The sequence below is a fragment of the Palaemon carinicauda genome, chromosome 17 (genome assembly GCF_036898095.1).
Source record: "Palaemon carinicauda isolate YSFRI2023 chromosome 17, ASM3689809v2, whole genome shotgun sequence".
Lineage (NCBI taxonomy): Eukaryota > Metazoa > Arthropoda > Malacostraca > Decapoda > Palaemonidae > Palaemon > Palaemon carinicauda.
Genome location: NC_090741.1, coordinates 124,840,229 through 124,866,926, shown reverse-complemented (window position 1 = coordinate 124,866,926; position 26,698 = coordinate 124,840,229). Strand labels below are relative to the sequence as shown.

Below are 26,698 nucleotides of genomic sequence, written 5' to 3'. Positions count from 1 at the left end.
ATATATATATATATATATATATATATATATATTTATATATATATTTATATATTTATATATATATATATATATATATATATATATATATATATATATATATATATATATATATATATAATATATATATATATATATCTATATCTATATCTATATGTATATCTATATATATATATATATATATATATATATATATATATATATAAATATATAGATATAGATAAGCTACTTTGTGGCTTGACTTTTGGTTGGGGTCTGTAGGATAATTGGTTCGGTATCAGGACTGGTCCAGAGAGTCCACTAGGAAGTCTATAGAGATTTTCCTTTTGTCCGGCACTCAGCCAATTGACTTTTTATCTCATCACGTAGTGAACCTCTGGGCCAACATCATTTTGAAGAGAAGGGACATTGTCATAGGTAGGTTCCATAGACAACTCCCTCAGGTCAAAGTGGCAAGGCTCAGGAACTCTCCTTTTGAGGGAAGTTCCCTGTTTAATCATGAGGACGCTGAGCGGATGGCTGAGAAATAGAGAAAGCCAAATTATGACTCTTATTCAGAAAGCCGTAACTACTAGGCTGTATCCTACTCAGCCACAGGGCAGACCAGCAGCAAGACTGATGACATAGAAGGCTAGAGACCCAAAACAGCAGGGTCCTAAGTTGTCCAAACATTCCTTTCTAGGCCTAAAATCCCTTTTTTGGAGGCAGAGTGAAGAGGGATTCTAGCCATTTCTGACCCTGCTTAGACGGTCAATCCTCCCATACGACCACCTGGGGAGGGGGGGATGTTTGCGGATCTGCTAGCAGAAATGGCTTCTTCCCGGGCCAAACCCTGGACAGTCGAAATGATTCGTTTAGGGTATCGCGTCCCGTTCACTCTCTCTCTCCCTCCACTACGCAAGTGCCACTTCCATCAAACTACTATGCGAAATTATCTGCACAGGAGTTAGCCCTTTGGGCAGAAGTTCAGACCCTGTTGGAGAAGGATGCTCTCCAAGAGGTCCTCGAAGGGGCTCAGGCTTCTACAGTTGACTTTTTTTTGTGAGAAAGGTTTCTTGAGGCTGGAAACCAGTCATTGACCTCTGTGCCCTGAACAGGTTTGTCGAACAAACCCTGTTCAGGATGGAGACAGTCGACACGGTCAGACTGGCAGTAAGACTCCGGGCTTCATGTGCATTCTAGATTTGAAGGTCTCATACTTCCAGATCCCAATTCATCTGTCTTCCAGGAAGTATATAAGATTCATGCTAGACCAGAAACATTACTAGTTCAAGGTGCTGTGTTTCGGTCTTTCCACATCACCTCAAGTGTTCATGAAGAAAGCTTTTGTGTCCTCTTGGCCTCAAAGAATCAGCATTTGTCTCCTAAGAAACCTGGACGACTGGCTGATTCTATCATACTCGAAGGCGACCCTTCTTCGCCATCAAGGCAAGTTTCTAAGGTTTTGCGAAGATCTGGGGATCATGTTAAACCTTGAAGTCTCATCTAGCTCCCTCTCAGAATCTGGTATATCTGGGCATGCAAATAGACACCTGAAGGCACAAAGTATATCCATCAGACGAAAGTATTCAGAGACTGAGGAAAGTAGCACAGCCCTTCCTCAGGCGAGAAGAGCTCCCAGCACAGAGTTGGCTGTGCCTGCTTGGTCACCTCTCATCTCTGGCTTGTCTAGTTCCCAACAGTCGCCTCTGGATGAGATCCATCCAATGGTGCCTAAGATCCCTGTGTAATCAGTCTACCAATTCCAGGGGTTGTCTTGTTCCCATAGGATAAGAGGAACGGATGGATCTCAGATGGTGGCGGTCATACCTTAACCTCTGCAAAGGGGTTGATCTTCTCTTTCCTTCCCTGGAATTGATGCTCTTTTCAGATGGGTCAAAAGAAGGGGGCCCCCCCACATGCTGCACCACCATATCTCCTGCCATTGGTCTGAATCTGAAAGGTATTATCACAAAAATCTCTTAAGATATGAGGGCAGCCTTCCTTGCCCTCCAACAGTTCCTCCAGTTCCTGGCAGGGCACTCAGTGGTATTGATGAGTGGCAATACCATGGTCGTTGCTTATCTGAACAAACAGGGTGGTACCTTTTCACAGGCGCTGTGGCTTCTACCAGTAGAGATACTCAGATGGGCAGAAGACAATTCGATGACCCTATCGGCTCACTGCATACCGGGCAACTGGAATGTGCTAGCAGACAATCGGAACAGAGCGACTCAGTTAGTGGGCTCCAAGTGGTCCTTGAATCATATAGTAGACAACAAAGTCCTGACTTTGTGGGGTTGCCCGACTGGGGATCTGTTTGCAACGGCCCTGAACTTCAGGCTTCCGTTGTACTCCTCAGTTTCGGATCCTCAAGCTGTTCGGCAAGATGCATTTCAAAATCGGTGGGTGAATCTGGACGAGTACGCGTTTCCTCCGTTTTGTCCAATGAGAAAAATCCTCAACCAGATCCTAGTAAGTGAGAACTTACAAATAACTCTCATAGCTCCGCTATAGCATCATGCAAAATGGTTCCCGGACCTCCTGCAACTCCTCACAGAGTTATTATTATTATTATTACTATCCAAGCTACAACCCTAGTTGGAAAAGCAAGATGCTATAAGCCCAGGGCTCCAACAGGGAAAAATAGCCCAGTGAGGAAAGGAAATAAGGAAATAAATAAACGAAGAGAACAAATTAACAATAAATCATTCTAAAAAAAAGTAACAACGTCAAAACAGACATGTCACATATAAACTATTAACAATATCAAAAACAAATATGTCATAAATAAACTATAAAAAGACTCAAGTCCGCCTGGTCAACAAAAAAGCATTTGCTCCAACTTTGAACTTTTGAAGTTCTACTGATTCAACTACCCGATTAGGAAGATCATTCCACAACTTGGTAACAGCTGGAATAAAACTTCTAGAGTACTGCGTAGTATTGAGCCTCATGATGGAGAAGGCCTGGCTATTAGAATTAACTGCCTGCCTAGTATTACGGACAGGATAGAATTGTCCAGGGAGATCTGAATGTAAAGGATGGTCAGAGTTATGAAAAATCTTATGCAACATGCATAATGAACTTATTGAACGACGGTGCCAGAGATTAATATCTAGATCAGGAATAAGAAATTTAATAGACCGTAAGTTTCTGTCCAACAAATTAAGATGAGAATCAGCAGCTGAAGACCAGACAGGAGAACAATACTCAAAACAAGGTAGAATGGAAGAATTAAAACACTTCTTCAGAATAGATTGATCACCGAAAATCTTGAAAGACTTTCTCAATAAGCCAATTTTTTGTGCAATTGAAGAAGACACAGACCTTATATGTTTCTCAAAAGTAAATTTGCTGTCGAGAATCACACCTAAAATTTTGAATGAGTCATACAAATTTAAAGAAACATTATCAATACTGAGATCCGGATGTTGAGGAGCCACCGTCCTTGACCTACTTACAATCATACTTTGAGTTTTGTTAGGAGAACTTCCTCTACGACACAACCTACTAAAACAACCACATACTGTAATCTACCACAAAGCCTTAGCTTCGCATCGACTTCACGCGTGGAGACTGTCCATTACCTTCTCACACAGAGAATATTTTTGCAACAAGTTGCGAAGAGGATGGCTGGATATCTTAGACACTCCACATCTTCAGTCTTCCAGGCGAAGTGGTCAGTTTTCTGTGGTTGGTGACGTAGAAGGGGTGGCTCTCCCCTCGATGCCACTGTCCTTGTGTACTTTCGGGAAGAAATGCTTCTTGGTTTTGGCAGTTGAAGGCTACAGCTCGACCTTGAGTCTAGCCCGTAAACTGAAAGGAGTCGATATTTCCTCCTCGGAACTTTCCTTACTCATACGAAGTTATGAGATTACTTGTCCCCAGTCGGAATTTAGACCTCCTCCTTGGAACATGGTTCGGGTCCATCAGTATCTGAAAGGTCCTCCCTACAAACCATTACGCCAGGATTCCGATTGCTACCTCATGTGGAAGACGGTGTTCCTACTCGCTCTGGGCTCGGCCAAGAGAGTTGGCGAACTGCGTGGTTTATCTTCTGATGTCTCTCAATCTAGGAGATGGGGAAAAGTAATCCTTAGCTACATCCCAGAGTTCATTGCTAAGACTAAAAATTCGGGGTGTGCTGGACCCTAGGTTTGGCCCATTCCGAATAGAGAGTCTTCGTTCTGTAACCGAATGTCCAGACCAACTGTTAATTTGCCCAGTCAGGAGTCTGAGGTGTTACCTGAAAAGAAAGACAGCAGCTCGCCCACTTTATCAGCTCTTTGTTAGCATGGGGAAGGTCGAAAAGAGGGTCACCATTTCCTCCTGGATTAGGAAAGCAATTGAATTTGCCCTTAATCCAGATCCTTCTCCTTCCAAACGACCCAGAGCTCGTGACATCAGAGGCATTGCAACGTCCCTGGCGTTCAAAAAGAACTACTCTGTGGTGCAGGTACTGCAAGCGGATGTGTGGAAGCATCAGACGACCTTCACCGCCCGTTACCTGCAAGGCGTGACCCAGAGGAACATGGATACGTTCTCCGCTGGTCCTGTGGTGGCTCCACAACAAGTGGTCTAAACACCTCAACCTCCTTGCTGGACAAATAGGAGAGGGAGGGCCGAATTTATCTGGGTTAGTCTGGAGTGAATGCGTAAAATGATTGACGCCTTTCTTCCATTTACCTTCTCCCCACCTGGGGAAAACACCACCACAGTCTTCAGCACAGCTGACCTCACCTCTCTGCAGGTAAGACTCATTTCCCATGTGCATCCTGAGTGTATATATAATAGTTTGTTGCGGCCCCTTATACCTCTCTGAGGGAGGGTGTTGAGTAAGTTTATAAAGAATTCCTTAGGTGATATCGAGCTCCTACTTTAAAGACAAGTCACATTTCTAGTCGTATTATTATTATTATTATTACTTACTAAGCTACAACCCTAGTTGGAAAAGCAGTATGCTATAAGCCCAGGGGCTCCAACAGGGAAAATAGCTCAGTGCGGAAAGGAAAAAAGGAAAATAAAATATTCTAAGAAGAGTAACAACAATAAATATCTCCTATATAAACTATAAAAACTTTAACAAAACAAGAGGAAGAGAAATAAGATAGGAGAGTGTGCTTCTGTAGGCCGCTAATAGTGTATACACTAATTGCAGCTCTTAATTTTTAGCGAGGGTAGGGTTCTTCTACACAACCATTTATCAAGGAAGAGAGAACCCCGGGTCAAACCAAGGCCATTTGGTGAGGACTTCTTCCCTCCTAAGAGTGAGTCACCCCTATAAATAGCGAAGGGTATGTATTTGTGCAGGAACAATTGACAAATTTGTTGAATAATTTGTATTTATCCTAGCATACAAACCTGGAGCTATTTATACAAATTAGCCCGCCATCCTCTCCCCCAGGAAGTCCTGCCAGAAAGCACAAGTGATTACTCAGCCGCGTAGTTATCCCTCACTAAAAATTATGGCTTGGTTTTCAGGTTTGCCGAAAGTAATACCCCTATAAATAGCTCCAGGTTTGTATGCTAAGAAAAATACAAATTGTTTAACAAATTTATCATTTTTATGATTGCTTCCATCAAAATTTTTTTTCTAAATCTAGCATTTTTATTCCTTTTCAGCCTGAAAATGTCCTACTTTTAAGCAAGAACAGGCAGAACATAAAGCTAATTGATTTTGGGCTGTCACGAGTTATCACACACGCTGAAGAAGTTAGAGATTTGATGGGTGAGATAAAAGTTTTGTTTGTGGAATGATTTGTAAATGGAATTATGCATGGTGAGGGACACTAGGTATGCTTGATCACTGTAAGCTTTGCAGATAACTTTTCTAAACCTCAATGACATCCTTTTCCTGTTCTGCTATAGTTATTGAATTTGTGAAGTACAGTATCCCAATGATCTATGACTATATTTTTCCTTTTGGAAGTAAGAGACATTTTCTTTTACCGCATAAGCATTTCTTATCAAGAACATGGAATTGGCAAAAAATAGGCAAGTCTGTCTTTGTATGAAAATCCAGTTATGTTTGCACTTAGAGACTTTGTGCAAATAAAATGCTACAAGGATGTTATAATCTAAAATTAATGAAACCAATTATGATGGGCAAATAAGACTGGGATGAGATTTTAAAGTTAAAGAGAAAATTTACAGAAGTCAATGAACAATCTAATCTGGCTGCTTTTTAATCAGATATTTTGCTAATATGATTATTTGTTAATTAGTATTGATATTGAAAGTAATTTTATTCCAGAATCAGTCATCTTGATATTTTTCTCTGCAGGATTGGGTACAAACTCTTAGGCTTATGAAAAGTCTGTTTTTGTCTGTGAGTACCATGTCACTATACAGTACTGTAATAGGTAATCTGGAGATGATCTGCCTGACGAAAAGTATCATTAAGCAATGCTTTGAATATTCCTTTCTGAATTGACAGCAATTTGCTTCTTGCTACCCATATTAACATACTAAAGGGTTATTTATTTATTTTGAAATGAGACTGTTTGGAAGCTTTGTTATAAAACTGTACTTTTATTTTATCAGTAAAAAGAAATTTGACATTGTGTTGCATTTATCCGGGTTAACACTCTGATGATCCTATGATGAACAGTGAAGTTGTGTGTTAACCTACTTATGTTGATGCTTCATAGCATAACTAACAAAGGAATAAATTTTAAAAGAAACTGAAAATTGCATTAGAAACCTGAATATATTGCTTTATTGCTACATGAATGGACAATGCACTTGGTCATTGGATTCTCATAGGATTAATGGCAAAATAAATACTAGTCTCGCCTGACTAGGAATTTCTGTTTTGAGAATGGAGACTTTATCCTTTGAATGTTCCGCCAAGTATTAAAAACTGAATTACATTTAAAGGAATATGCTTTTTTTTTTTTTTTTATCATAAACATGCATTTGAAGTTTCTCCTGTGATGTCTAAGCTATGATGAATTGAGGTGAGAAGCAAGAGAGTCGTTTTCCGGCAGTTACTGCTGATACTAATATATTTTTTTAAATTAATAAAGAATATTAAAGTATAGAAAATGACTTGACTTGACTACATGTATTACGACAATTTTAACTCCATAATAAGCATGGGTGTATTATAACCATTAAATTCTGCAAATGTAGAGATGCTACACATTGGTCCATCTATTTACCAAGGAACTTAACACAATTTTTGGGGGTAACTGACATAAAAAAAAAAGAATAAAAGGGGAACTTTTTTACTCTTAGTTCCTTCCAACCTGACGAGGGATTCAGCTGGAGGAAGCTGCAGGACCTATTGGAACTGCGTCACAATCGCTTGTCATTCATTGCTGTTGTGAAATATTTGGAAAGGATACAGCATCTATAATATTAAATTATCAAATGACTTGAAAATTAAGTACCACTATGTATGGCATAAAAGCAATGTTAATAACAAAAGAATTATCATAAAATATGTTCCTGGTCTTATTCATTGTTCTCTTAACATTCATTTCAGTATTTTTTAAGCTAATTTGCTTATCTACTACAGTAGTCTGCACTTTTCAATATTTCTAATTAATCATTTCATATGATTTTCATTTGAAACTAAATTGAGCATATGTATTTATACCTTGTAGTTTTGGAAACCCTATTACTAGGTGTATGAAAGCTATCTATTTTCTAATTAATCATGTTTTGCTAAGGAGTAAGCATTTCTTTTTCTGGTTTCAACTTGTAAATATTTTTCAAGATCCCAAAATCTAATTTTCTATCGTTTACGTAACATTTTTCATCTGTTTCTTCCATGTAAAATTGAATTTTCCAAACCTTGGTCTTAGAATTGTGCATTGTGTTGCTTTCCACATTTTTTACTAAATATTAAGAAGAATATGAGAGAAAAACTGGCTTATTCCATTTATTCTAATCCTATCTGCTAAGATACATACAAATCCTTAATGCATTTTCTTTGGCTTATAATCTTTTATTTTTTGTACAGGAATTTTCTATTATTCAAGATGAATTTTCCATTCAAGATGGATTCTCTGGTATTATAGAGGAATGGGTGTTACTATTTTAGATTTTTTTTTCACCTCCCTCTTCTTTGCCTTATTTTTCTGTATCTTGACGAGTTGTGTTGTGGTCTTATTTACTTCTTTCTTCAGTATTTTGTTCTGCTTTGGCGAGTACAGTAATGCCTCGCAACACAAAATTAATTCGTTCTGGAGTGGCTTTCGTAAAGTGATTTTTTCGTGTTGTGAGTCACATTTCACATGCAAATTGCCTAATGCGTTCCATAGCCTACAAAACGCCTCATTAAATCTCATAATAAAGCTACAGTATAACCACAATGGAATACTGTAAAGCCAAATACATTTGAACCATTCAATATACCTAAACTAACTATTAATACCTGTAAGTTAAGTAGTTATTACAGTAATACCTTGAGATACGAGCGTTGCAACATACGAGAAAATTGAGATACAAGGAGAGTTCTGAGTAAATTTTTGTCCTGAGATATGAGGAAATATTTGAGATATGAGGTAGTTCCCTATGAGGCCGCCAGGTTGCCCCGTGTGCGAGAGGCTGCTCACGAGGACAGCATCACTTGGTCTTTCCCGTCGGATCTCCGTCACGTAAAGTTATCTCTGAGCATCAGCCGTAGTGTTTTGTTTTTTTACGTGTTTTTTGCGTTAATCAGTGCATAATTAATTAAATAAATAATGGGTCCAAAGCAAGTGAGTGCAAACAACGGTAGTGAAAAGAAAAAGCATATGATGACAATGGAAATGAAGCATGAAATTATCGGAAAACATGAGAGTGGCGTAAGAGTGACTGAGCGGGCGCCAATATGAGAGGAGGACATCGACTATATGTACCATCCTCAAGCATTAGGATGGTATAAAGAGCACCAAGCCTTCCAAAGGAGTAACCATCATTTCCAAGCTGCGTAGTGAAATTCATGACGAGATGGAGAGGCTTCTTTTAATCTGAATAAATGAGGAACAGTTGGTGGGAGATAGCGTGACCGAGACGATCATATGTGAGAAGGCCAGCAGAATCTATGATGACTTGAAAAGGAAGCAAGCAGCCGAGAAAGGGGAGACATCGACGCCAGAGGAAACCTTCAAAGCCAGTTGTGGCTGGCTGGATAATTTCAAGAAACGGACTGGGATACACTCGGTTGTTAGGCATGGGGAAGCAGCAAGTTCCGACTTGAAAGCCATGGTAGACATCGTCACAACCTTTGCCTCGGTTATCGCCCGACATGGCTTCATCCCCCAACAAGTTTTCAACTGCGATGAAACTGGCCTTTTTTGAAAGAAAATGCCCAGAACGACTTTCATTACGGCAGAGGAGAAGAGACTACCGGGCCATAAACCCATGAAGGACCGCTTAACTTTAGCCTTGTGTGCCAATGCCAGTGGTGACTGTAAGGTCAAGCCACTGGTGGTGTACCACTTGGAAAACCCATGTGCTTTCAAGAGCCAAAAGATCTTGAAAGAAAAACTGCAAGTGATGTGGCACGCTAATGCTAAGGCTTGGGTTACCCGGCATTTCTTTACAGAATGGGTTAATTTGTGCTTTGGTCCGGCAGTCAAAAAATATTTCGCGGAGAAAATCCTTCCAATGAAATGTCTCCGGGTCCTCGACAATGCCCCTGGTCACCCTCCTGGTCTCGAAAAGGATATTCTTGATGAATTCAGGTTCATCAAGGTCCTTTATCTCTCGCCCAACACCATGCCACTCCTCCAGCCCATAGACCAATAAGTTATCTCTAACTTATAAAAAGTGTACACGAAGCATTTATTCAAGAAATGCTTCGATGTCACAGACAACACCAATCTCACCCTTAATTTTGGAAGGAACATTTCAATATCATACATTGCTTAAAAATTATTGATGATGCATGGCAGGGTGTCACAAGACAAACTCTTAATTCAGCGTGGAAGAAATTATGGCCAGCTTCCGTTGCTGAGAGGGACTTTGGGGAGTTTGATATGACAGACCCTGATGACCCCGAACCTGTTGGGATGGAGGAAATCGTGTATCTTGGAAAGTCCATGGAGCTGGAGGTAGATGAGGCAGACTTGAATGACCTTGTCGAGGAGCATCAGGAAGAGCTCACGACACAGGAATTGATAGAGCTCCAGGAGATGCAACATTTGGAGGTGTTGCAGGAGCTCAGTAGCGAGGAGGAGGTGGAAGACGAGGACCGCCTTTCTAGGGCAGAAATCAAAGCCATGTTAGCGAAGTGGCAGGAGTTTTCTAATTTTATGGAAAAGAGGCACCCGGACAAGTTGGTGAGTGGTCGTGCGTTAGCCTATTTTGACAACACTTGAGTGCGTCATTTTCGCAACATTTTGAAGGGGAGACAAAAGCAAACATCCTTAGATAGGTTCCTTTTAAAAAGGCCGTCAAAAAGTGTAGGTGAAAGTGAGGCAAAAAGAGCCAACTGGAAGAAGAAGAAGAGTAAAAAAAGGAAAAGGAAATCAAAATGTAGAATTAAGTTTAGTGTAACATAAGATTAACGTCTTATTTTTAAGTGTGTGTGTACAGTAAGCTAATTTCATTTAAGATAAATTTAAAGTTGCTTCTTTCATTTAAGTTGAGTTTAAAGTTAAGGTTATGTTAAGTAGTGTTACAAAAGTGTTGCATACCGAACGTGTTCCTGTCAAGTCTCGCTCCTCCCCGTCCTCTCTCCCTCCTCCTCCTCGTCCTCTCTCCCTCCTCCTCCTCCGCACACACCACTGTTAGCCGCTACCATCTGTCTCGAAGTTAAGAACTCCATGATAATGTTACATTTCATTGAGCATCTTAACCAGTTCATAGCTATTTGTTATTTTGTTAGTGTAGGATGTAGATTACAACAATTAAAAACATGTTTTTCCACAGTAATATACTGATTTTAGGGTTTGTTCAGAGGGTGGGAACGGATTAATTTTTTTTTTAGCTATTTTATATGGGAAAAATTCATCTGAGATACGAGCAAATTGACATACGAGCTCGGTCCCGGAACGGATTAAACTCTTATCTCAAGGTACAGTATTACTGTACAACATAATATAATAAATGGAAAATAATACAATACATACAGTAGAATATTGTACATATACTAAATATACAGTTCCAAATGTACTGTACTGTTATAGTTACCCCTATTATAGACTACAGCTACATTTTCTGTTGTCTGAACCCATTTTCTTCAACTCTTTGTGATTGGTGACTATTTTAATCTCGGCCTGGCTAGCAAATCTCTTTTCTTAAAATGAAACATTTTTCGTAAAGTGAGTCATAAAAATATTCGCATCTTGTTTTGTATCTTGAAAATTTTGTAAGCAGTCTTTCAAAATGTAAAGTAAAAAAAAGGAAGAATTAGAAAGAGGAAAATAAAGAATTATTTTAAGTTTATCGTAAAGTTAAGTGTTAATAATGCCTGCCATTTGTAGATATGTTTCCTAAAATTAAGTGTTAATGTTTTCTGTCATTTATACATCTGTTTTGTAAAGTTGAGTGTTTACGTGTTCTGCCACTTGTTATCATTTTCTGCCATTTTTTATCCTCCTCTACTGTTTGCTCTAATTAAACGCTTCTTGTACAGGGTGCTAATGGTTAATTTATTATTAAATGATCAAAATACAGTATTTTTCATACATTTAGTACTGTTTAGTGATGTGTATCCTTTTTATAATCATTTAATGTGGTATTTTTGTAGGGTCTGGAACGAATTAGGCTATTTACGTGTAAAAGACGACTCAGAAGACGAAAAAATAAATTTACGAAAGCCATTACGGAACCAATTAATTTCGTGTTGTTAGGCATTACTGTATAGCTGTAATTTTTTACCGCAGTAAATGGATATGCAAAAGAGAACTCCAAAACTGACTAGCATAAAGATACCTCGCAAGTCGTAGAAGTAAGGTCTTTATGACACTTGAGGTTTATACTCATAAATCACTTCCTCTTGGTTTGTTAAAGTTTTTATAGTTTATATATGGAATGTTTATTTTAATGGTGTTACTATTTTTAGAATATTCTATTTTTTGTTGTTTCCTTTCCTCATTGGGCTTATAGCATCCTGCTTTTCCAACTAGGGTTGTAGCTTAGCATTTAATAATAATAATAATAATGCCGTCATTAACAGCACAGATAGGTAACGGCATCGTCAACTCCCAAGGCTATTCCTAAATCAGGGGCACAATAATCATACCCAAGACTGAGCGTGAACTGCCGCCAGTTATGACAGTGTTGGTAAAGACGGCAGCAAAATAAACGACAATAATTTGTATCAAATATCATGTTGTAACAAAAAGAGTGTGGCAGTATAGACCACATCAATAACGTATCACTATAAAATGGCCCGGAAAAGGAATGCCGTCGGAGACGACGAAGCCGTAAGTATCGGCATTACCGACAGTCTAACAACTCTCTTTATAAAGAAGAATGCTGCCGGGTTAAAAGGCCAGAACCCCGAAGGACTTGGCCTTAGAAAAAGAAATGCCGTCGGAGACGACGAAGCTGCAAGTTGCTGCATTGCTGACAGACTGACTACTCTCTTTATAAAGGAGAATGCTGTCGGGTTAGTAGGCCAGTACCACAAAGGGCTAAGCCTTCAAACAATTGTAAAAACACACAATAAGGTAAGGTAAGGTAAGACCAAAATATTTATAAGGTTAGAATACGGCATCACACAACTGTCAGCGCACTGACAGGAAAAAAGGTTCACCCTTCGAAAAAGGAACTCGAAAAATATACCGTAAACAAACTATAGAGCTTATGTAGCATGATGGCCCGATGGACCTGCCGTAAAAGTATAGGCCTGGCCAGATACCACGAGACGAAAGAGGAAACTCAGAAACTAAAGAAATGGCATAGCCAGTCAGCGAACTAACTGAACAAGGAAAAATGAGGTCACCCTTCGCAAAGGGATCTCTTAAGACATTGCCTTCTCAACCCCAAGAAACTCTGACGATTGTGGCATTAATCAGTCAGCGAACCTACTGAGCTCACCCTTCGCAAAGTGGATAATGTTTGTAGCACCATGGCCAGGAGCCCCAATAAAACTGCCAACTCTAGGTTAGGCCAACCGAAACTGATACGAATTCACAAAAAGACTAAAATAATAAATTTTAATGGAATTATATATAGAATTAAGTCCTTAGTATCGTAATGCTAAACCAAAACTAGCTAACGTGAAACACCCAAAATTTTAGTTAAACACGACAAAAAAAAAAAGGCCATCAGGCACTAAGCCTGACACCGTGCTAGCAGGACTCGAAGCGCTCAGGCTTCCTCTAACCAAATGCCAAAAACTAAGTCTCCGAAGGGAGCTAAAATCAAAATTAGCATAAACGAAGCCAAAGAGAGGTAGATACTCAACTTTTGCGAAAAAGAGGAAGCCAGTTCACAAAACTAATCATCAAAGTTTGCGAAAAAAAGTGCCCCCAAAAATCAACCGAACTTTAGCCATCAGCTGCGTTCGAAGGAATGAGAGTCCGGAGCGTGTGGGGGTGCTCGAAGGTGGTGGTAGGTATAGCGGCTCCTTACTTATCCTTCCCCTTAGTGGATTAGACTGGGTAAGGTCTGTTTGGGGTGCAGATATCTATGTTTATCTTAGGATACATTCCTGATTATACATGATATCTTCGGATAGTCGTTTCCGGGGGTTGGAACCCCGTGATACCTGGTGGTAATTCTCTTGTAATATCAATCGCAGAAATATTATACTGTAGAAGTTGCCAGAAGGAACTTCCATCAGGACGTCATGGCTATCTCACCCAAAAATAGATTTTTCCTACGTTAAAATCCCTTTAAATAACTCAGGCTCCATAATGGACAAGTAGCAGATGGTTAAGGGCAGAGGTTACCCATAATTATTCTGTGATGAATGTTAAGAGTGACTAACTCTTTCTTTCATCCTCTCCTCTCTTGGGGAACAGGACCTGCTAGCTGGCCTCATCTGTCTGCTGGTAAAACCATTTCCCTTGTGTAACCTTGATTAGAAATACTGTAATACTTGTTGCATTCTCATACCTTCTGGCGAGGTGGGATTAGGTAACGTCTGTGGTTGATTCAAAGATTCCTACGCTTCTGAGAATTGTTACTTAGATTAGTCGCACTGCTAGTATCACACAATCACAGATTGCTCAGGCTGCTAATCGTGCGTTGCACGGAGTTAAGTGAGGTGTCAGAGTTCCTACCTGTTACGTGTGGAGCACGTACGGGAAAATCCTGGGTTCAAAAAGCAGCCAGTTGGTTCTGACTTCCATCCTCTTAAAGGTGAGTCATCCCTAATAAAGAGCGAAAGGGTTTGTATTTAATGTCGGAACAAATGACAAATTTGAAAGTAATTTGTATTTTTCCTAATGATACAAACTTTGAGCTATTTATACAAATTTAGCCCGCCATCACCCATCCTCCTGTAAGTCCTGCCTGCAATGAAAAGTGTTGAAAGAACACCTGTGTGTGAGTTGTTAGTTAGCTGGTTAATCCACCCTCCACCCCCTGCTAACTAGTGGTGGGGTATTTACTTATTGTTGAAAGTCCTACAGTTAGTGTTCCAGCTTTGCCTTGAGTATATCCCTAATAAAGAGCTCAAGGTTTGTATAGTTAGGAAAGATATAAATTACTTTCAAATTTTCCATATTAAAATTAATACAGCACTGGAACGAGATAAAGATTACAAATAATGATTGTTCACTACTTGAATCCATTGATGATTTAAGCAATGTGCTCTTATTTAGTACGTACTTAGAGTAAATATACGAAGGCATCAATGCACCACATCTGCATTGTGTCAGTGAAGGCAGTTGATGGCAGTGTGGCAGATAAACATGTATACAGTATAATCAAGTTCTTGTCATTATTTTGTTATTTATCTTTTATGGTTTATATATATTTACTTATCCGTTTCTTTTTCTGCGCTGGGCTGCTTTCGCTTCTGGAGCCTTTGGGCTTGTGTCTTTCTGTTTATCCAACTAGGATTGCAGCTTAGCTTATAATAATATCAATACTGTATAACTCAGCATTCTGCTATCATGGTAGTGATATGATTCTGAAGAAGTCCTAAAAAGAAAGAGTTCAAGTAACAATAAGAATTGTGAAGTTTTCAGAGCCAAGCAGTAATGTAGTTAGTCATTGGGGTTTATGGTTCAAGAACATCTTTCAGTAGTCTTGGTTTTGTGGGAATTTAGCCTAATATCTCACAGGCAATTGTACATTTTTGCCATTTCGTCTACCAATAAGCTCTAGATTTCTCTTAAGGCTAATTACCACTTTTATTTCATATCATGGGCTAAGTACCACTTTATTTCAAATCATTGGAGCAAGGACTTTTAGCCAGACTTTAATTATCTACATTATTTTAAACATCTGACTTACCTGGTAGTTATATATATAGCTTAGTCCCTGACGCCACGGCAGAAATTTCAAAACTCGCGGCAATTGCCGATTGGGTAGCCAGGTGTACCACCAGTTCGCCCTCTACCCAGGTACCGGGAACCATTCCAGTCATTCCTCAGATCTTCCCTGCCGCCTTACCGGTGACATCGTTGGAATTTCGCCCGCTTTGGCCTGTGTTTTTTGCAGTTAATTTGGTGAAGTACACATTGGCTTTGGCTTTGGCTTTTTTTTTTTTTTTTTTTTTTTTTTTTTTTTTTTTTGACTGAGAGTGAGTGGTTGGTATATGATCACTCTGTTCGTAAGTAGTGGTGGTCCCAGATCCCCCTACTGTAATAACTAACGAACCAACTCTTAAAGACATGATGGTGGAAGGAAATCATTCGGTTTGTCAACGCGCTTCCTCCAGAACTATGACGTCACAAGTCATGCGACGTAAACTCTACGAAGAATGACTTGCAAAATATGTAAATTAATTTCCTTTTTCTTGCAAGGAATGAAAAGAAATACTAACTTACAAAAGTTTTTATTTTTTATTATGTAAAAGGAAATATACTGTATTATTTTTAAGAAAATATTTGTCCTATTAGTATATTTTCCTTAGATAATCGGAGATTAAATAAAACTAGCGTGCAGTCAAATTTACGCTACGTAGTACTCATGACGATCGATACAGTCCCACAAAATACTTTGTATCGTTATTTAATATTTCGATGATGGAATTACTAATATTAATCGTTAGCCTATTGGATTCTCATTCAAGCCCTTGGCGAAAGAGTAGAATCTCTCGCAGCGGGTGGGACTTAATCATGGTCTGATGTGAAAGAGTTTATAAGTGCAAGTGTCAGTGCTAAAATCAGTGCAGTGGAGGGTGCGTCTGCTCGGACCTGTCGTTCTCCTAGCCATAGACCTCTTCCAAGCTCCCCAACCCCTGGGAGAAGAAATGTTGACAGGCGAAAGGAAACGAGAGGCGTTAATGCCCGAGCAGTCGTCCCCTCGAGTGTACCTGTTGACGCTTCGCAGGACGCTCGCCCTCGCCATGGGAAAGGCGAGGGGAAAGTGTTTTCATCTTCATCGGGTGACGCAGCGCCCAGACTGGGCTGGCGTCTTGTATCGAGACCTCTGAAGAGGAAGATTGCCGCTGTCGAACAGCATCGTGTCACGACGCCTCAAGCTCCAGGTTGCACCCATTGGGAGCAGTCCGGAGCGCTTTCCAACGCTCTGCGCTTTCCTTGAGCGACGTGGAAGACGAACTTGTTGAAGAAGCAGCGTCTCCTGTTTGGCCACAACAAGAAGTTGATCCGAACCTTAGTGTACTGCAAGATATGCAGCAGAAACTCTCCTCCCTCATGCAAGTCTATCAGCCTGCAGACAAGAAGAGAGTGACTTACCAAGACGCGAGCATCAAGAATCTTCACGCCTTGACGCCAAGCGTCAAGAATCTTCACGCCTTGACGCCAAGCGTCAGAAAGCTACCGAGCGTCGAGTAGAGGAACAGCTTACCAAGTGTCGGGAGCCTGGTAGCCATAACGCCGAGCGTCGTAAGGAGGGACATCATGCTAAGCGTCGAGAGACTGGTATGCTTGACGCCGAGCGTAAGAGCCTCGGACGTCGTGAAACAGCGTTGAGATCGCGAACGTCATAGTTCCGAGCGTCAAGATCGCAAACGTCATAGTTACGAGCGTCAAGTGTTGGAACAACGTGACGCCAGGCGTTATGATATTGGACTCCTTGACGCCAGAAGTCAGGATCTTAAGGAGTTGACTCCTGGGAAACAGGACGTCTCTACCTCGATTAGAGACCTGTCGGGAGAAGGGATCGACGGTCACCTTTCCCCTAGTGATCATTTAGAGGAAATCTTGGAAGGAGATGATCTTAAGACCCTTCATCCTTCGATGGATTTAAAGAAACTTATGAGAGTTTTTACCGAAGAGTTTCCTAATTATTTTTTTCCTGCTGCTCCTCGTTCCCCGCCTTCAGAGTTTACGCTAGGGAAGGCGTCGAAGGAGTCTCTGTTCACGAAGATGGTGTTGTCTCGCTCATCTAAGAGAGCCTTGAGAATGATGGGGGACTGGATGCAATCCGAGAAGGACCAGGGAAAGACTTTTTTCTTTTCCCCCGCCCAGATTGGCTTCCAGATCTAGCGTTTTGGTACAAGACGGGAGAAGCTCTCGACGTGGGAGTTCCTGCCTCTGCCCAAGGAGACTTTTCGAGTCTGGTGGACGCCCCTCGTCGGACAGTCATGAGAAGAACCAAAGTGTTCTTGTCAACATCGGAGCTGGATCACCTTCTCAAAGGCGTCTTCAGAGCTTTCGAGGTGTTTAATTTCCTGGACTGGACTCTGGGTGCCTTGGGAAAAAAGGTTTATGCTTTGAAGGATGTGGACACTGAAAGCCTCGTCCACATTATGTCTTGCATGGACAAAGCCTTAAGAGACGTTTCCAATGAGTTGGCAGCCCTTTTTTCGGCGGGTGTTCTTAAGAAAAGAGCCCAAATGTGCTCTTTTGGCTAATGGGGTTACACCCATACAAAAGTCGGAATTGCTGTACGCACTTCTTTCTTCCTCCCTTTTCCCTCAAGAGTTGGTCAGAGAGGTCTCTGTGTGGCCCAAAAGGCCACACAGGATTTGGTGTCTAAAACAGCAAGGAAGGTTCTGCCTACTTCCTTCTCAAGCCGCAAACCTAAGGAAGAAGCTCCATTCCATCAGTTTTTGCAGCCCTTTCGAGGGAAAACTTTCAGCAGGGGTAGTACCAGACCCGAGGGAAGGAGAGCAAAGAGAATAGGCTCGAAACCAGGGCGAAGCAGAGTCTGACTGCATTCGCCTTCAGACAGCATTAGGAGCCAGACTAACCAACTTCTGGCGAGCTTGGGAGAGGAGAGGAGCAGACCGTTGGTCCATACAGCTACGAAAGGAGGGATACAAAATCCCTTTCCTAGGGAAACCCCCTTTAGTAGTAACTCCGATAGATCTCTCAGCCAGATACAGAGAGGAGTCAAAGATACAGGCTATACAACAACAAATGTCTCTCTTATTGGAGAAGGAGGCAATAGAGAGGGTGTAAGATTTCCTGGTTCCTAAGAATTCGGGGGGATGGAGACCAGTCCTGGATGTAAGTGCTCTCAACGTCTTCGTTCAGAAGACGAAGTTCTCCATGGAGACATCGAAATCAGTCCTAGCAGCAGTAAGAAAGGATGACTGGATGGTCTCTTTAGACCTCAAGGATGCATACTTCCGCATCCCCATCCATCCGAACTTCAAGCAATACCTGAGGTTCATGTACAAGGAGTAAGTTTTCCAGTTTTGGGCTCTTTGTTTTGGCCTAGGCACCGCCCCTCAAATCTTTACGAAGCTGATGTCAAATATAGCGGGTATGCTGCATTCAAGAGGTATCAGAGCCTCCCTGTATCTGGACGACTGGCTACTCAAGAGCTCATTCCTATAATCGCTGCCTGGAGGATCTGCAGATGACGTTGAGGTTATCAGAAAAACTGGGTCCTCTGATGAACAGACAAGTCTCAACTGACACCATCCCAAGAGATCCTTTATTTGGGGATGGAGATTCAGATTCGTGTTTTTAGGGCTTTTCCGTCTGCCTCAAGGACGGAGCAAGCCCTGGTGAAGCTTCATTGCTTTCTAAAGAAACGAAAGTGTTCTGTGAGAGATTGGATGAGTCTGCTGGGAACCCTCTCCTCGTTGGAGCAGTTTGTCTCTCTGGGAAGACTGAATCTTTGCCCTCTTCACTTCCACCTCAATCGACATTGGGACAAGGTTGCCTTCAGTGGTGGAACGACTCAGTCAAACTTTAAGAAGGTCTTTCTCTGGAACAGAGGAACCCAGACCTTGTGTTGTGTTCCGACGCCTCGGACTCGGGGTGGGGAGCAACACTGAGCAAGTTGGAGATCTCGGGTTCCTGGACAAAAGATCAGAAGATCCTCCACATAAACCAGGAGGAGCTGTTGGCAGTCCTGTTGGCCCTCAAAGGCTTCGAAGGGTCAGTCCTGAACTGAGTGGTACAGGTCAACGCCGACAACACTACAGCGTTGGCCTACATAGCCAAACAAGGCGGAACCCACTCGAGGTCCCTTTACGAGACTGCAAGAGAACTTCTTTACTGGGCAAAAGAGAAGAATGTAACCCTTGTAACAGGGTTTATTCAAGGGGAAAGGAACATGATGGCAGACAGTCTCAGCAGGAGAGGTCAAGTTTTGTCCACAGAATGGACACTTCATGAGGAGGTCTGCAAGAACATGTGGAGGATTTGTGGTCGTCCTTGTATAGACCTGTTCGCAACCTCAAAGATGAAGAGATTGGAGACATACTGCTCCCCAGTGCCAGATCTCGCAGCAGTCCACATCGACACTTTCCTCTTAGACTGGTCCCACTTGGACGTGTACGCAAAGTAATGCAAAAATTCGTGTCGCACGAGGTAACCAAATTGACTCTAGTGGCCCCCTTTTGGCCCACAAGAGAGTGGTTCACAGAGGTACTGGAATGGATGGTGGACACCCCGAGAAGCCTCCCATTAAGAGTAGATCTACTCAAACAACCCCACTTGGAAAGGTACCATTAAAACCTCCAAGCTCTGCATCTAACTGTCTTCAGACTATCGAAAAGCTCACAAGAGCTAGAGGTTTTTCGAAGGAGGCAGCTAGGGCGATTGTAAGAGCAAGGAGGTCTTCTTCCATCAAGGTTTACCAATCCAAGTGGGAGGTTTTTAGAGAATGGTGCAGAGTCTTCCAGTACCTCTATGACTCAGATTGCTGACTTCCTGTTATACCTTAGAAGGAAACGTAGGTTTTCAACTTCAACCATCAAGGGATACAGGAGCATGTTAGTGGCCGTCTTCAGGCATAGGAATTTGGACCTTTGTAATAATAAAGACCTCCAGGATCTTCTCAAATCCTTTGAAATGACTAAGGAATGACATTAGGAATCACCAGCTTGGAATCTGGATATAGTCCTGAAGTTCCTAATGAGTGACAGGTTTGAGCCCTTGCATTCAGCTTCGTTTAAGGACCTCACCATGAAGACACTCTTTTTGGTCAGTCTGGCGACAGCAAAAAGGGTCTGTGAGATTCATGCCTTCAACAAGAACGTAGGCTTTAGAAATAACAAGGCTATCTGCTCCTTACAACTAGGTTTTCTTGCTAAAAGCAAACGCCCTTCTCAACCCTGGCCCAAGGCTTTTGAGATTCCGAACCTTTCGGATGTGGTTGTAGAGGAATTGGAGAAGGTCCTGTGTCCAGTAAGAGCCCTGAAGTTCTACCTGGAAAGAACGAAAGAGTTACGGGGCAAGTCAGAAGCACTTGGGTGCTCGGTCAAGAAGTCTTCGTTACAGATGTCTAAGAATGCACTATCCTTCTTCATCAGGCTCTTAATAAGGGAGGCTCATTCACATTGTAGTGAGGCAGACCTCAAGCTTTTGAAGGTCAATGCGCATGAAGTTAGAGCTGTGGCAACTGCTGTAGCCTTCAAGTAGAATAGGTCTTTGCAAAGTATTATGGACACAACCTTCTGGAGGAGTAAATCTGTGTTCGCTTCACACTATTGGAAACGTGTCCAGACACTTTATGAGGACTGCTACACCCTGGGACCATTCGTAGCAGCGAGTGCAGTAGTTGGGGAAGGATCTACCACTACATTCCCGTAACCTAATACCCTTTTCTTCTCTTGGAACTATTGTATTTTTATGGTTGTTTGTGGAGATTGGACGCAGTCTTCTACAATCATTGATTTTAGTCAGGTGGTCAGTTTGTTCCGTGGGAGCGCCCGGAACAAGGGTATTAGAGGAGGTCCTGTCACATAGAGGTTTAACACCGGTTTGACAGCTCCTAGAGGTCTTCAGCCCCCTGGGTGGATCGCTGGATCTCGTAAGGAAAGCGGACATAATGAGGCAGGAATTCATTGAAGTCAGCTTCCTTATCAGGTACGAACCCTTAAGCTTGTTTATTAACTCTTAAGTAAATTCCAACAATGTTGGCTGTCTCTGACCCTCCACCAAAGGTGTCAATCAGCTATGTATATAACTACCAGGTAAGTCAGATGTTTAAAAATGATATTTTCATAAAAGAAATTTTTTAACCTACTTACCTAGTAGTTATATATAATTTAATTCCCACCCTCGTCCCCTTTAGAGACCTAAAGGCATGGAAGATCTGAGGAATGACTGGAATGGTTCCAGGTATCTGGGTAGAGGGTGCACTGGTGGTACCCTTGGCTACCCAATCGGCGATTGCTGCGAGTTTTGAAATTTCTGCCATGACGTCAGGGACTAAGCTATATATATAACTACCAGGTATGTTCAAAAATTTATTTTATTATGAAAATATCATTATACTATGCATTTCCCTTACTCCCCCTTATTGTAAATTTTACTTACTGACTTTAGAAGAAAAATCTTTGGGATTTTATATGCCCTTTATAAACATAATATGTATCCATAGATATCAAGCACAGATATATTCTAGATATAACAAAAAGTTTGGGGTGAGAACTCTCCTCCTATTACATCATGAATATCAAATGGCATGTGGTTTTAAAGTCACTTTTACATTTAATCATACTCTTAAGTATCCTAGACATCAGCTTGTCTGTCAGGTTTTGCCCTTGTGAATAGGTCTGGTTTGGTTTTTAGCATAATAATTCTATGTTCCTTAGCTAACTTAATGAGGGATGAATATCTTTTTCTTCCGTACCTGGAATACAAATCTCTGCTATTTATTAGTGGTATTACTTTCGGCGAAGCTGAAAGGACGAGCCATTAAAATTTAGCAAGGGTTAACTACCCGTCGCGCTAGTTAGCTCAGTTAGTAGTATCTCTGGCCGCTTAACTCCTGGACAACCTCGGTCCTCGAGAGACAGTTGCTTCCCCTAGCGAAGCGACCCCGCTTCTCCCCCTGGGGGGATCCATATCACTTTCTCCTTTTTTACAGGTTTGGCCGTCCCTTGGATTACCGGTTCCGCCCTCCAAGGAGGCCCTGCTGCAGCTACTTCGCTGGGGTGCTAGTATGCAACAATTGTCGACGTCGGATTCGGATCCTCCGGCACTCGTAGACGTTGTGGTATTAGTGGAGTCGTCTGCTGCCTTGCCTGCTGACTTTCCTGCCTCTTCCGCTGTTGCCGAAGACTGCACTTCTCCTGTTGCTGAACACCCTTTGAAGGGGGACCAAGTCCTAGGCATTTCTCTCCTGCAAGTGTTTCTCCCTCCTGAGGGGGTTCACTCATAGAGACTCCTCTTTGGAGGACTGTCTGCCTGCTCTTCAATTGCCTGCACGTCAATCACCTGCTCGCCAATCACCTGTGTGCCAATCACCTGTGCATACTTCATCCACGCGTCCTGATGATCTTATTCGTCATGCTTCTACTGACCATCATCAACCAACACGTCTCTTGGCAATGCATCGGGCTTCAACCTCTCACCACCATTCCCCTAAGCAACGCATTGCGTCGGAACATTGTTCGCCTGGCCGTGCACCTGCTGGCCACCACCCAACCTCTCGTAAATTACCATCGGAGGTTACTGCTTTAAGCGCGCCTAAGCATAAGTGCGCGCCACGTCAGCAGTCACCTAAGTGTGAGTGTTTGCCTAAGCGTCAGCGTTCGCCTAAGCGTCGGTGTTCGCCCAAGCGTCAGCGTTCGCTGTGTCGATGTTCGCCCACAGGCCATCGAGCAGTACAACCTCAACACTATCTTGTACATCAATCGCCCCCTACGCGCCAACGCTCGCTGACGCGTCAGCCTTTGCCGATCTGTCAGTGCTCTCCAACTCGGCAAAGATCGCCAGCTCGTTAGCATTTGCCATCACTCCAACGTTCGCCTACCCGTCGTAGTCTCCTTTGCGTCAGCTTTCACTAACAAGGCAACGCTCGCCAACACGCAGGCAAGAACAGCAACATCTTGAAGTGCAGACAGAAGACAGCTGTCAACATCCTCCACCGACTTCCAAGAAGTCACGTCATCTCATGGAGGCACAGGTAGGGACCACAAAGGGAAGGAGCAGGAGCGGAAAAGTAGGTTATCGCCATCCAGACCATCGGTCCTCTCTCCAAGGAAAGGCAGAGTTCTAGTTCACAGGTCACCGTCACCCCATTCCCTTCTCCGCAAATGCATAACAGCGCAGCTGCCGAGGAAAGAGGGAAAGGGCGCTCTTGGGATTTTAAGATCCCGAAACTACCGGCACCTAAGGCGGACCCATGTAATCCAGCGGTTCCAGTTGAGACTCTTCAAAGGGAACCTTTTGTTTCCTTAACTTCGGGGAATCACTCAGACAGCACCAGTGTCAGCAAGCAGCCCAGGTTCGAAGCCATCGTCAGGGCCGTCGTGCTAGCTTTTCGGGCCTACCCTTTCATCCCGCACCTCGGAATCCTCTGAGAACCTTCAACAGTCATTGGTTCCAGCAGACGCACAGCTAAGGACCTCGGCTGTCTCCCTTGAAGAGGAAAAGAGGAGTTCCAGAGTTAGGTTCTTTATCTAGGGTGAAACTGACTCCTGTTAGGCCGTCGAAGACAAGGGCGAACCTCCCCAGTTCTCCTTCCATCCACTTTCCTGGCTAACCACCGCCACAGCCAAGGGAGTCACGTGAGGAACCTGTCTGTCTCCTCCCTACCACCTTCGGAGGTAGAGTCCCCTTGGGACGAGACCGTTACATCTCCTGAACCAACCAGAAAGTCCAGACCATCCAGGCCTTCCGTGCTGAAAGTTTACCTTCTTCTTCACAAGGAGTCGAAAGACTCCAAAATGATGCCGAAGTTGTCTTCGAGGACCGCCAGACACGCAGAGGTGGTCAGGCCAGTCAGCCACCCCAGAGACGACTGCGACCCTGCCCGAGATGAGCTCTCGGCGGTGGATGAGGGATGCTTCACTGCCAGTCCCACTTCAGAGGGGAAACAGAAGGATTCATAACATACCATCTGTCAGGTTCTAACTGAGGGTTCTCAAGGGCTTTCCGACCCAGAGATATCCTCCTAGGAGGGCAAAGACTCAGTCTTAGACCGTGTCTTCAGCACACAGAAGCCCGCGAAGTCCAGTGCAGCCTTGTCTATGTCTCAGGGGGGTAAAGAGTGCCCGGACAAAGATTACTGCCCGTCTGTCCGAGTTCTCTTCCTCTTTCATACGGGTTCCTCCGCCGAACTCCTTCCACCTCTTCGCGTTCAGCAAAGGAGGTATTACGAGGTCTTGGACGAGCCTCAACCAGCTCTCCCACTCCTCCATTCTATGGAGGAGCTGGCTAAGGGTATCTCCCTATAGACTCCCTAGCCGTCAGGTCGCGTTCTCGGCGGTAGAGATCCTCAACCGAGAAAAGGTTGTGAAGTATGCCATGCAAGCTACTACGTGGCTAGAGATATGGTTAGGGTCTTTGGGAATCCTGGTAAGGACTGAGATTTCACATAGGAAAGTACCAGGAATGCCATGGAAACCTTCCTTCTCTCGGATACTTGGACCATCGAGTTCCTGGCCCACAGAGGTATCGAACTTGTTGGCCAACACCATCCTTAAATGCAGGGACTTGGTATCCGAGAGATTCTATCAACAAGTCTCTAACGCCGAGACTGCGAGGCTCGGGAACGCCTCTTTCGAGGGTTCCTCGTTGTTTGAGCCTATGAACGTTGAGCAGGCAGCAGAGAGGTGGAGGAAGTCTCATCAGGACTCTCCTCCATAGGGCCCTGACATCCTGGCCCTACAGACCACCAGCTCCTCCGCAACCTAACCAGCCCAAAACCTCGACGAATAAGACTGCAGCGAAGAAAGCGGTGTCTAAAATGCCCTTTCCTACCAAAGATAAGAAAGGGTCAAAGTTCTCCAGGAGAGGAAAATATCCAAAAGGCAGCAGCCGCGGCCGTAAACGCTAGGATAGGCATACCCTTTGCTTATCCATCAGTAGGGGGTTGCCTGCAAAGTTGCTGGAACAGGTGGAAGCAACTCTGCGCCGATCTTCGGACAGTCTCCGTGATTCGTTCAGTGTATTGCATCCTGTTCATGTCATTTCTCCCTCCCCTGATCAAGGATCCAATGATGATAGACTCCTTTGTTATGGGTTCAACAAAGGGGCTAGCCCTTTGGGGGAAAGTCCAGACCATGTTGGAGAAGGCACTCTCCAGGAGGTCCTCAACAACTCCCCAGGCTTCGTCAGTTGACTCTTTCTTGTGAAAAAGGCTTCTGGAGACTGGAGACAGTCATCGACCTCTCAGCTCTGAACAAGTTTGTCAGACAGATTTCGTTCACCATGGAGACAGTAGGCACGGTCAGACAAGCGGTAAGACCTTAGGACTTCATGTGCACACTGGACCTAAAGGACGCATACTTCCAGATTCCAATCCATCCTTCTTCAAGAAGGTACCTAAGATTCAGCTTCAGCCTAGACAACAGGAATTTCTAGTTTGGGGTACTGTGCATCGGTCTTTCCACGGCACTCCAAGTATTTATTAAAGTGTTTGCCCTAGTGTCATCCTGGGCATGCAGGATCGGCATCAGTCTCCTCCGTTTCCTGAATAACTGGCTTATCCTAGCAGACTCGGTGGCAACCCTTCATCAGTACTGAGACAAACTTCTGAGGCTTTGCTAAGATCTGGGGATCATGGTAAACCTCGAGAAGTCCATCCTGCTTCCCTCTCAGAGACTGGTATACCTGGGAATGATTTCAGACACCAATCTCCAGAAAGCCTTTCCATCAGACAACAGGATAAGGAGGCTGAGAAAGGTCGCAAGACCTTTTCTCAAACGAGAGGAACTCCTGTTCATTAGTGGCTATGTCTCCTTGGAAACCTATCATCCTTGGTCGGTCTAGTTCCCAATGGCCGCCTCAGGATTTAATCCCACAGTGGCAACAAAAGTCCAGGTGGAATCAGGCTCTTGATTCCCTGGACATTCTGATCCCCGTGGGACCAGAGGAACGGACAAACCTTGTGTGGTGGGTGGTAGATGAGAATCTGCAGAGGGTCGTGGATCTTCTCGTCCTCCCCCGGAACTGATGCTGTTCTCAGATGCATCAAAAGAAGGGGGCGGGGGCGCCCACATGCTGCACCACATGACCTCAGGCCTTGGTCAGAGTCCGAAAGGTACCTCCACACAAATCTCATAGAGATGAAGGCCATCTTTCTGGCCCTTCAACAGTTCCATCAGTTCCTGGCTGGCCACTCAGTGGTGGTGATGAGCAACAACACCACAGTAGTGGCTTACATAAACAAACAAGGAGGTACTTATTCGCAGCCCCTATCCCATCTAGCAGTAGAAATACTGAGATGGGCCGAGGTCCACTCGATACCACTATTAGCCTGCTTCATTCCAGGAAAAAGGAATGTGCTCGCAGACAATCTGAGCAAAGTATCCCAGATAGTGAGTACTGACTTTGTA

The 26,698-nt window shown here is 43.2% G+C and overlaps 1 protein-coding gene across 1 annotated transcript in view; it reads left to right on the top strand.

Annotated features, from left to right (window-relative positions):
• LOC137656167 (death-associated protein kinase 2-like) overlaps window positions 1–26,698 on the top strand; it is a 294,844-nt gene that overhangs the window by 149,341 nt on the left and 118,805 nt on the right. Inside the window, exon 4 of the mRNA XM_068390342.1 lies at window positions 5,602–5,707. Coding sequence (XP_068246443.1) covers window positions 5,602–5,707 — 106 coding nt within the window. The remainder of the gene's footprint in view (window positions 1–5,601; window positions 5,708–26,698) is intronic.